At 34.0% G+C, this 12,869-nt stretch overlaps 1 protein-coding gene across 1 annotated transcript; it reads left to right on the top strand.

The window, feature by feature from the left end:
• The first annotated feature begins 2,073 nt into the window (after positions 1–2,073).
• On the top strand, positions 2,074–9,539 carry LOC150103509 (uncharacterized). The gene is made up of 2 exons (XM_090398491.1): positions 2,074–2,207; positions 7,760–9,539. The coding sequence occupies exons 1-2, from the start codon at positions 2,146–2,148 to the stop codon at positions 9,537–9,539; spliced, it is 1,842 nt and encodes a 613-aa protein (XP_090254617.1). The 5' UTR covers positions 2,074–2,145.
• The last annotated feature ends 3,330 nt before the right edge of the window (positions 9,540–12,869 follow it).

Below are 12,869 nucleotides of genomic sequence, written 5' to 3'. Positions count from 1 at the left end.
ATGGTGGTCACAGGTTTTTTTTATCACCAGTTATTTCACTCATGGTGATATTGCCATCTATGTTCCACAATGAAGTCTCTAGCAGTTTCCACTGGGACTCTTATCTGGTTTCTGCGCTATTTTTTCAATATTTTTTTTCTTATTCCAATCATTGAGTATATTTTCCACGAAAATTCTTTTTTCTAGTTACACAATCCCTAGTGCCATCAATCTTTTACAAACCGCTGAGATTGTCTATACTGATATACGAGCTATCTTGCCTATTTTCTTTACGGACATATGAGATTTAAGATCACACCCATAACCTCTCTGATAGTCGCAGATATATCGGGTTTTATTATTTTTACATATTATTATTATTACTGTACGGGGGTAACATCGAGTGGTGTATAGTCTTTCTCTACTTACAATATGGGATCAGTCTGTTTCTTTCTTTCTTTATTTTTTTGGAGGGGGGGTTGGGATATGTATTAAAAGTGTTTTTCAGACTGCTAGAACCCATATTTGTAATTAAAAATATGTCAAATAACTAAGAGTAAAGAATATATTTTGTAACGAAATAAAAAAAAAAAAACACTTAACGAAGGTCAGTATTTGAATATATTTAAATTGAAATCATTAGTACTCTCTAACAGAGTGCATTTTCTACCCTAGCTCATTTCTCTCCAACATTATTAAGGTGGAGTTTATTTAAATCAAAGTTGGTTTAACGTGAAAATATTTCCAAAATCTATTACTGGGCTTTTGAAACTGAAAGAAAGTTTTTAAGTAATTTTGCAGAAATTCCACTGGAGAGAGAAAGAGAGAGAGAATTAAAAAAAAAAAAGTCTTGTCAGCAGCCCACGAACATAATAAAACAGTTGAAGCATCTTCCGTGCATAGCGTCTGTCAGACTTTAATGAATTCTTTATAGAACACGTGACCAAATAGATCAAGTCACGGAAATGAGGGATTCCGCCTCAGTCAGGGAAATGGGATCAATATTTTCACATTTGCAGGTCTCTGGCCTGTGCGGGAAGGTATTTACAAGTAATTCATGAAGTCTTTGGAAGACGTTCTCTGGTCAGATTTATTACGCGACGCATTGACAGCCATGCAATGGAAGGGGGAAGGGGAGGCAACGATGAGTGAATGTGACCCCCCCACCGCAATGAACACCTCTTTCTCGTCAATTGATTTTTAATTAATGATTCAGTTCCATAAACACCGTTTATGACGTCATCACTCTGCTTTTCAACTTGCAGATATCAGTCAATCCACTCAGGCAATTTGAAACAACTCGGACAGGTTTTTTAGGATTGACCCAACTAAAGCACACCTTGTCTCTGGTGTAACAACCTGAGCAGGACGCTCGTGAGCATAAAGGGCGGAGCTGTACCTACCTTACTTATCCTGCCCTTATGTTCCGAATATATAGAGGAAGTAGTGTCACGCTTCTGGACTAGGTTCACTATCTGGGATAGGTACGATACAGGGTTTGTTTGCCTTCAGTATGACATGATTAAGCAGTGCACTATGACGGGAAGTCCGGTGAACGGTAGGCTCTTATTCGGGTAAGTATCCGATCCGACAAGTTTTCGGGTACTGTTTAAATGGTGAAGGTACACAAACACGGCAACGAGAATTTAGATTTTTTAGATATTTTAATACATACAGGAGTAAACTAAATTGAAAAGAATATTACTCTTCAATTGAATATATTTAGAATTTGGAACACGAACTGTTTTAAATATCTCTTCAAAGAGAAACATCGAAAATTTTACAAGGTGTTCATATAATATTAATAATTTAATGAGGAATAATAAGCATAATATATTAATCATAAAATTATTAGCAATAGTATTTAATTTCATTAATTATTATATATTAATTATTCTTGAGAGCTGAATAGATTGTGTGTAAACAAGGAAAATACTTCATTTACGTAAGTGATTAAAATCATTGTTCGACATCCTTGTCTGTTCAAGTGCCGTATACATTATTTTGATGACCTCTTGCGGTCACTGGAAGCATTAAGCCTAACTTAGCTGTTAATGTTTAATTCCTTGCTGCGCTTGAGCAAGACTAATAGGTGTTTCTGCAAAGTGTAAACAGGAAAACTTTAAGTATCACAAACAGGATCGTAAAAATTTATGACTTGACCTAATGGTTCAAGAAAAAGAAGGAACGTCAACTTCAGTTTACATTACGAAAACAAATCGACAAAGGTAAATATAGTCATTTAAAAAACTATATTATGTGGCGCCCTCTCTTATTTCTTAATTACAATATTTTTTATTAATGTTAATGAAGAATAATAGATAGAAATTCTTTCTTGCTGAAATGTTTATATCAGAAATATCCAATGAAATTTATTTTAAGACTAATGTAGAAGGATTTATTAAAGTTATTAAATCAGTACTACTCATTAACTTCTCATATGGTAAATAGCAATAATAAATAACTAGCGTTTAATTTTTTTTTTTTTTCATTGTCAAATCTCGGACACAAAATTTGACTAATTCAGGAAAGGATTTTTAAGGTAGAATTCCAGTTCCAAATCTGTATTTAGGCTCAGGTTTAAGCTCACGATTAATAACTTACAACTTAACGCCACAAAGGTCGAAGGACTCATCGCGGGAAGACTCTATCCACAACATAATCACAATTTACATACTACATAACGCATATTTTCTCAACGCCATCTACCATTCACTTATAGTATCTTTGTCTGTTAATTGAGTGTGTTCTGTGGCCCATCATATTATTATCATCGCTTGTTCATGATTTTCCCAGCATATAAACAAAAAAAATAAAATAAAACTAAAGTATTTAAAATATTTTTGGGGATGTATGAAAAATGTTCCAATATGTGGTACCATTGATACCGATAACAAGATAAATAAATTAAAAAGAAAAGCTAAAAATTAAATAATGGTAAACAGAACAATAATTTATTGCTGTTAAAAGGAATAACTTCTTTATTAAGATCATAGGAATTATTATCTTCAATGAGCTGTTTGATAAGGCACGTGCTTCATTGACTACCGTCTTCATTCCCTTTAGTGTAAATTAGTAATTCACCCCCCTTCCCCTCTGTATAATTAATAGCACATGGCTTAAAAGAATCTTTCTTCCATGTATTTTTGGCTCTGAACAGTTCCTTTTCCCTTATCTATTAATTGTTTTTCATTTTTTCCCCATCTGGATATTTAATTTATCTTTATTGATATACTTTTGTCAGTATTAATAAAATAAAAAAAGAAATATGATGTGTTCGTTACTCATAGTCATAAAACGGATTTGAAATTATACGATCTTCCAAGGCAACAATAAACTGTGAATTCCCTATCAGCAACCGTGGTGGTGGTGGGGGGGGGGACATGATAGTTTTTGCCAGTATGAATAAAAGTGTTGGTTATCTGTAGCTACGTGGTAACGTATTCGCCACGTCTTCAAAATGTTCCTTTCGTGGGCGGAATTATCATTTAAAATATTCTTCTTTTGTTAATTTAATTTAATTTAATTAATTAATTTTTTTTTTTTGACACTGACCACTATTATTTGGGGATTGAATTCTCTCCTATTTCCCTTCACAAAGCTTGTTGACTGGATATTCTAGTGAAGGTTTAATAAGAACATTTTATTTTTCAATGTTTTTTTTTCTTTCATGATTCATGTCTTTTTTTTTTTCATTGATATTGATATAGATGTCGATTGTAGATTCAGTCTTCCTTTTGTATTGGAACCTACCTCTGTAATTGCTAATGACTCACGTTGGACGCTAGGAAGAAACGTTTGACAACATGAGAGGCCAGAAAGATAGTGGGAATGGCAGAAGGATTGCCTCCTTCTGCCCTTCCAGAAAAATAGCAGTGAGAGAAGTGAAATACTGATGATACCATCGGCTGGTTCGTATATCAGCTAAGAATGTTTTAAATGTATTCTTCAAAGACGATTTGATGACATTCTTAATCATTACATAACAAAACAATATAAAACCGTTATTAAAATATTTAACAACAGTAATAATAGATTTAAAATTTATGTACTAAAGAAATTTCTGAAAAAAAATAATTTATTACTATTCTTTTCAATAACACCTTTTAAATGAATAAATACTAATATATTAGAATGAGATCAAGTTATGCTTTGTTTGTTTCTGAATAATAAGAAAGTAGGGATAAGGTGTTCTTGAGCTATTAAAGCTCTGATCATGGCAGAAGGGTAACGCTGTAGCCAATGAAGTTCTAACTGAGGCTCGGCTATTGCTGTTACCCTTCTGCCATGATCAGAGCTTTAATAGCTCAAGAACACCTTATCCCTACACTGTCCTCTACAGATAACGGGAAGATAAAAAGCATTATTGCTTTGCCCCTTTAAGCCAGTCCTTATAAGGATTATAAGGCTTTGTTTGTTTCTGTTTGCATTTATTTATCTAAAAATGTATTGCATCATCATCAAGGAGCGAAAATTGCTTCCTTCGATTCAATAGATCTCGTTGTCGTCGTGACATGAGATATTTTATATTTTATTTTATTTGATATTTTATTTATTATTTATTTGAAACTGAGTTAGCCGATCTCATACGGAGGTAGCAGGATTTTTTTTTTTTTTTTTTTTTTTTTTTTTTTTTTTTTTTTTTACCTCCAACTGACTTTTTTTTTTTTTTTTTTTTAATCCTACATATGGGAAAATCTGCCTGAAAACACACGACAATTTCAGATAAAATACTACTAGTAAGTGGCAAATGGTGTGGTGTTTTGGTCTGGCAGTGGTATGGTGCGAGATGGAGGATTAAGTAGTGTAAATGTAGGGTGTGTGAATACAGTGCCCTCTTGCGATGAGTTCTTGAACTCTTTGGAACTGTCACGGAATAGGAAATAATAATCTCATTAATAATGAGATTGAAGTTGCTATACTAGATAATTAAGAAATATTGAATCTGTAATTGAAAGTTCCAAATTTTTACCATTTATTATTTTAATATACGATTAACAAATGCAAAATCCTTTTAGTTTTCTCAGGAATTCAGAATTTAAACACCATATTATTTTTGTGATAACAATATTACAATTATTTTGCCAATAAATTTTTGTACTGTATTAAATGCAAAATGTGACGTAATGCTGTATGTACTGAATAAATATTGATTTTTACTGTTTAAATAACGCATTGAGTAAGAACGTCTAAATGAAGAAAATTATCAAATTTCCAGAACATCCATAACACATTTAATTCTGTAAATAAAATTCTACTACTTCACCAATATAAATATACAAGGCAAAAAATTCTGACACCAGCTCAAGAGACCAAACAATGAACTTTTACAAGCCACTCCAGGCCTCCAGTAAACACACTGGTGGTCTAACACTGGGCGAAGAAATTCATCTCCCTCCTAGACAAACACATCTATCCTCATAACAGGCTACGAACTCGCAGCCTGCTGGCTGGATAGCGGATAAGCTAACCACTCAGTAGTACCGTGAGGATTGCTTAAGAGATTTTTTATTTATTTATTCATACATAATTCGGATACCCCGTCCTATAGACCAAACACTGAATTTTTTTAAGCCACTTCACGCCTCCTGTCAGCATGACAGCAGTCTCCCACCTGATAATGAACTTCATCTCTAAACAAAGGGCATTTCACAAACAGCCATGGTCATGATGGAATTCAAATTCATTGTGCATTAGTCCCATGTGTTGGTGTCGTATGGTAATCCCCCAAATTTCCTCATCCGTCCCTGAAGGCTGGTTGAGCCCTCCATTGAGGAATTTTAAGTATGTATTTTTTGATAGCAAATCCATGTGTGTTCATGGGCAGGTTTGCCTGTTCTGAGGCAAGAAAACACCTGAGTTTCCGGGTGAAAAATCTTCTATTTCCGTATGAGACCGGCTAATTCACCTTTAGTCGAAGAGACTAGATAAAGGTATTGGACGGGAATCGAACCCAGGGCTTACTAAAAGTCTTCGTCTATACCGAGTGATATAGACGAAGATACTGTAGAGACTAAGCATATTATCTTTTCAAGCAGTTTTAAGTCTCCAATTACAGGGTGGTGGTTTGCACCAGCTGATGATAGTCATCTACATTTAAATTATGTAATTAATAAATAAATGTCTGTTTGGTGATTCTATTTTAAAGCTATTCTTTTAACCAATATTAGTTCTGTGACTATGCAACATTCCCAAACTTCTGTTTTCACGTTTGAATATAATATCGACATATAAAAATATAATTTCTTGAATACTGTACCATCCCACTGTTTTTTTTTTTTTTTACCGCATTATTAATAATTATTAAATCTGAAATTATAATACATTAATGAACTTTCAAATTGCATTAACTACACACACTTTTTTAATCTTCAGAAATTAGCCAATATGGCAATCAGTGTTCATGACTGACAAGACAAAAATTAATCTATTTAGTGTCGAACAAAAGTCTTGAGTAGTCTGCTTCTTTTTTTATTTATTTATTATAATCAGCGATAATGAGAATACTAGATAAGAACTAATTGTTTATTGCAACAATTAGTTCTTATATTACTTTACAACAAATATTACTACAAACATATTCCCATACAGTAACCTGTGAATCTTCTTTTTTTTTTTCCCTTAAATTATTTCTGTTGGATTTAATCTAAAACCCTGATAAAAGTAAAATTGTAAAATTGCTCCGATGGTTAAGAAAGCGAAACATCTTGAAGAACAATATGGAAGACATTTCTATGCAATTTCTACTGAGAATAATAGTGACTACTGTTATTATATATCTCCTTTACGATACTCTCAGCGACCTTTCCCATCGTCTTTTCGGATTAAAACGCGATTGAGAACGATCCGTCTGTCTGTTCGATGTTGTGGTCTTGTCAAACATGGGTCATTCGAGATTTAATATCGTCCATCAGGAATGTTAACAAACTTGAAATTGTTTCACTGACTAGTACAAGGTTACGGCTGTTATCAATTATTTCACCAGAGCTGTCTCAGACGTTCCACCTCAATGAATACGATTCTTTTCTGTCTCTATATCTCTACACAATCTGAGCAAGCCACCGGAAATCGTCTGGTAACTTGACTTCATTTTATTCCCCAAGACACGTGTCACGCAACTTTTATTATTATTAATATTTTGAAATGGACTGAATAATTTACTCAGCAAGCAAGTAAACACGTTTCGAGCGGCCTCTAGCGGAGATATAAAATGCCAGTTGAGAAAAAAAAATTCACGGGAAATATTATTTAAAACTACAGTATATCAATTTTGATATAGTTTTAAATAATTATCATAACTGATATGAGCAGGTGGGGTCACTTCTTTTTCGCAACATTATATTCTGAACTATTGCAAAACATGTTTTTACCATTCCTTAATAAAATTATGTGAACCACGTGTTACACGCGACAAGGTTATTATTATTGTTTTTTATTGACATAATTCGCACAGCAAATGATGTAAACACGTTATGAGCGACCTCTAGAGGATGTAAAATAATGCCAGTTACAAAACAAAACAAAAAATAAATAAAAAATAAAATAAATAAATAAAATAATAAAAATAATAATAATCTGTTTCAAGGAAAAATTCATTAAAAATTATATCAAATTTGACTGAAGGGGATGTAGCTTATATGAGCATGGGAGTTACTAATTTTTCGCACATTTATATTCTGAATTATTAAAAAAAAACAGATGTGTATTATTTCTTGCTGAAAACCTGTTATTTCAATATTAAAATTTAAAAAAAAAATAAGGTTCTTTCTTTTCTTTTTAGTGTTCATTGTCCTGCCATGTTGGTACTTACGGTCATCATTCTGCTGCTCACGGCTTCCCAAGGAGACGCCAAATGTCCGAAAGTGTGTCGTTGTGCCTTGAAGCATGGTCGTAAGACGGTAGTCTGTGATAAAGGAGGGATGATCAGAATCCCAACTCTGGAAATGGATGTCAATACTCACGTACTTACCATTACCTCTTCAGAAAACAACCCCAACAACTTGACTATCGGAAGGATCTTCCTTAAGTTCCATCAACTAGAAGAAGTTCGTATTACCCGCTCCAATGTTCCTGCTATTGGAGACAGTTCCTTCTGGCCAGGAAGACGTTTACGTCTTCTTGATCTGAGTCACAATGCAATCCACTTCCTCCAGGAATCAGATTTTAATGGGCTAAAGAGCCTGAAACATCTTGATCTCAGTGATAATAACATCGCAGCAACTCCGTCTGCCCCCTTTCGGCATCTGGCTAGTTTGGTCTACCTGTCCCTTGCTAGAAACCATCTTCAAATCCTTGTTCCTCGTTTCTTTTACTTGCTTCCTCAGCTGGAATATTTAGACCTTAGTGGAAATGCTTTAAGAAACATTGATCCAGAGAATTTGCAAGATGTCAGAAACTTAAGAACTCTTCGACTTGCAGATTGCACTCTTTCTCGCATCCATTCTCTTCTCTATCAGCAGCTTCCTCATCTTGAAGAACTGGATCTCAGAGACAATTACATCTTTAGTCTGGCTCCAGAAGAATTTCGACATTTAAAGCAGCTTCGTATCTTGCATTTAGATGGGAATCGTCTTGAAGAAATTGTTGAAAATACCTTCGACGGCCACGTCTTAGATCACCTTGGTTTATCGAAAAACACACTTTCGTCACTGTCTTCTTGTGCCTTCTGCAATACTTCCATCAGTTCTCTTGATCTATCTTTCAACCAACTCACCGATATAAGTAGCGAAGTATTAGATCCTGTGGTCCACTCGTTGGAATCCTTCAATATCAGCTTTAATCCTTTTGTCGATGATAGCAGTGCTGTGTTCACCCTTCCATCTCTACGTAAAATCAAAGTACTCATCATGTCAGGAATCCAATTGAGTATTCTACCAGAAGACCTGTTTTTCACCTCTCTGGGTTTGAAGGTGTTGAACATATCTCATAACCAACTCACTGTTTTGTCTGATAACCTTTCCAATCTCCGAGATCTCCAAGAATTGGACATATCCAACAATGCTCTTCCAGGATTTAATTCTACTGTTGTGAAGTTATTCTCCAATATGAGTCTATTATCTGTTATCCGGCTCAACAGTAACCCGTGGGTGTGTACTCAGTGCGACATTCTACCACTAGTTCAATGGATTAAAACGACTGGCGCCTACAACAGTACATGTACTCCTGAAGATCTTCCAGAGGATTGTTTACGTTGTAAATATCCTGATCATTTAGCTGGGAAAGCCCTGGCCACCCTGATTGTTGAAGATTTACCCTCTTGTTACATGCCCCTGGAACAGCCACGTGTCTTGATGTATACTTCACAGCTTGGTATGATTGTGGCCATTGGCATTATCGTTGTCCTTGTCCTCATCATTACAGTTATCATCATTGCCTATCGAAGACAGACGGCGCAATACTATACTCACGAAGAGGAACGGCCTTCTGGTAGTGTTTACGACAATCCTGCTATATCGGGAACGAACGGTGGATTTGGGAGTGAAAAACCATCCTTTGTATCAGCAGGAGAACGAGTCGACGACATTGTCGATCTTGGAGGACCTCGCAACAGTATTGGTTGATCGCCAAACCCAAGATTAAACGTCAAAGTTTCAACGTCTGGAACGAGGAAATGCATTGAACATGCGTATATCGATCCTTGAGGGTATTCTTCAGAGGGTCACAGTTGCGAGATTTCGTCACGAGACAAAGTCCACTGATTTTGATTCACTGCCAGGGATCAGTGCAATCGACGTATCTCGGATATTAGTTGTCTTTCAGCGAAGGAGAAGAAGAATTTTGATAAGGAGAACTGTGTGTTCATAAAGAATCATTGATTTCTGTTGGAGGATCTTAATAACATTTGTTTAATTGTTTAGTTTAGATTCGCGCATGTGTGTGTATATATGTATATGGTTTTAGTTTTTTACTTGTTCGTGTCAGATGTTTTTTTCTCCTAACATAGTAGTTCAATGTACCATAATTAGTTTATGAAACAACAGTGAATAACCGCTAAGTTTTCTCCCATATTTACTTGATAAGGGATGGTCTCATTTCTAACCATTTGCATCTTGTATACTGTGATCACTTTCCATTATTTTTTAATGACTGCTTAACCAGTTGTTCCATTAATAAACAAGAGCTTTTCTCCTTCATAGTTTTTGTAATATGAATAGCGTCTTACAGTTCTACAATAAATATTAGATCTTATCTGGAGAGTATTTGTCACTTATGTTTTCCCAAGATTTATGACGAAACCATTTCAGATGTTATTATAGCGAACTAGCGGATATGATTTCATGGGTCGGGATAGAATAGAGAATAAACCGCTTTTCTACCATATTTGGTAATGCAATCCAAGATTATACTCCATAGATTTCTTCTTTATAGCAAAAGCAAATAGAATAAAATTTCTATCTGCTTAAAGAGACGAATTCAACCATCATACATGCGAGGTTTATGCATTTTGTCAGCTTGGCAATAGTTATGTGTTCAATCGAATGGAATTTACCAATTTTCTAAAAAAAAGTTAGTTCGTATTCCAGGGATGTTTTATATTTCTTGAAATCGCCGGTTTCTCTTAGAAAAGGAATTTGCGATTCAAATTGTTCTATTCCGCCCACTGGGTGGCTAATATTGTTTCAGATGGAGAAGTAAGAGTCAATGCCTTAAAATCGTTCTCCCATCTTCTTGTATCTATTGGTTAGTTGAACAAGTGCCTTTTTGGCTAGTTTGCTTCAGTGCTATAAATGCAATCAACATACACTCTTATTCTGAACATTACAATACCATAGAAGTGCTTAATACATTTGCATTTATTTTGATAAGAATTAATTCAATTGTCTCCTCTGTTTTTTATATTTTCTTTATTTTTTAAGTGGGTAAAAATTCGAAACTATTTACAAATTATTGAAGAAATATCAAAAGACAGTTTTTATTAAAGGGTGGACATTGCCTAGCCAGAAAATTTGAAACGTGCTGATTACTAGTGAGCCAGAAGCTTAACAATAGCGACCGTGTATTTAACCAATATTTCCGATTATGATCAATCTACAAGCTTGACTTCCTGTCTTTAAGTTGCTGGATACAAAATTATGATAATGCACTTGACCATTGAGCCAGATCAATCTTTTCTTTGTCTTGATAATCCAATCAGTCAACTTTCACAACCATCCGAATTCAATACGTCTTAATCTAATGCACGCATTAGAACGTAGTGTATGGTCAGGGATACTGACCGACGTGGAGACATTCTTCTTTGATGAGTGCAATTCATTTTTTTTTTAAGCCATGTCTTAGGATGATGGTGGTGGAACCTGTTTACATTAGAAGGTCAAGCGTCAATTCAGCTAGGAATTAATCCAAAGAACTCCTTATCAGCAAACTGCTATGGAATATAGAAATTATATGCATGCGCAATTTAAAAACTGATTGATTTTCCTATAATGCATAAACAAAAATAATATGCATTAATAAGCACATTAAGTCCTTAAAAGGACTGGCTTAAAGAGGCCAAGCAAGAATGCTTTTCATCTTCCCCGTTATCTGCAGAGGACAGTGTAAGGATAAGGTGTTATTGAGCTATTAAAGCTATGATCATAGCAGGAAGGTAACAGCAATAGCCGAGCCTCAGTTTGAACTTCATTGGCTACAGCATTGCCATCAATTATCTATTACACAATCCCAATGTGCTTATTGGGATTGGGTGATATTAATCACCCAATCCCAATAAGCACATTATCCTTATACTGTATAAGGACTGGCTTGAAGGGGCGAAGCAAGAATGCTTTTCATCTTCCCCGTTATCTGTAGATGACAGTGTAGGGATAAGGTGTTATTGAGCTATTAAATTAAAGCTCTGATCATGGCAGGAGGGTAACAGCAATAGCCGAACCTCAGTTAGAACTTCATTAGCTACAACATTGCCATCCATTATCCCTCCAAGGGTATTGGATTGAATGAATCAATCATCACCGCATCTCACGGTCGATTGATTCTTCCAGAGCCTCCTTTCCATAAATACATTATTTTATTTTAAGGAAAAATGTTTTTTTTTTTTCATTTTAGTATTAAATTTTCTTTAAAAAATAAGGTGTATTAATAATATTATATGATATATATATATATAAGAGATGATTCATAATTTATTATCTTTTGTTAAAAATTATCTAGTTTTTTTCAAAAGATTATTATATTAAATGAATTTTAATTAAATTTTAGGAAATGAAATCTTAAAATAGAACGTAAATTTAATTTAATAAAGTCAATAATTTTCTTTAGGAAGTTATAAAAAATATAAAAGTTTGATATGGAAGAATGTAGTTGAGCAAAAACAACGTCTAAAAAGTCAAAATATTTTCGTAAAACCTATTTATTTAAAATAATTTATTATAACACATAATATTACAATGAATAAAGTTGAGATAAAATATTAAATTTTAAAATTTCAAAGATAGAGATGATTTGATTTAGAACACCTTTTAATTTATACTATAGATAGTATTGAAATAATTTGAAACTAGTGATGGTTCTTATTACTAATTCTGTTTGCTGGTAAGCTTTTGGAAATTTATTGTATACTACAAAGCCTCCTGAAATATCTTGAATAACAGTCGAGGAAGGCTTGCGAATTTTGTATTCGGATTAAGCAGAAATGTTCTCTCGAGCTCACTATGCAAAATTAATAAAAATAATCATCCCGATGTATTAGACCATCTGTTAATCGAAACCTAACTTAACCTTTTAAGTATTATCTTGCTGCACATATTATTACTTGATGTGTTATTTTAAGGAGAACTAAAATTGTAATTCCCAAATTAATTAGCTTTCGTTTTGTGCCCATCTCTTTATGTTAAACTACAAGTTTACGTTCGTTGTAGCTCTAGCGTATAGAATTAATCAGTCTATGAGAA

The sequence above is a fragment of the Typopeltis vanoorti genome, chromosome 9 (assembly GCF_054136105.1).
Source record: "Typopeltis vanoorti isolate ZY-2024b chromosome 9, IOZ_Tvanoo_1.0, whole genome shotgun sequence".
Lineage (NCBI taxonomy): Eukaryota > Metazoa > Arthropoda > Arachnida > Uropygi > Thelyphonidae > Typopeltis > Typopeltis vanoorti.
The sequence above is the reverse complement of the archived record's forward strand: the minus strand, read 5'-3'. Positions and strand labels throughout refer to the sequence as shown.

Excerpts from the sequence above, each read along its gene's own strand:
- LOC150103509 (XM_090398491.1), top strand. The coding sequence starts at position 2,146 with ATGGTTCAAGAAAAAGAAGGAACGTCAACTTCAGTTTACATTACGAAA. Across the intron at positions 2,208-7,759 it reads ACGAAAACAAATCGACAAAG|TGTTCATTGTCCTGCCATGT; the intron begins GTAAATATAGTC and ends TTTTCTTTTTAG.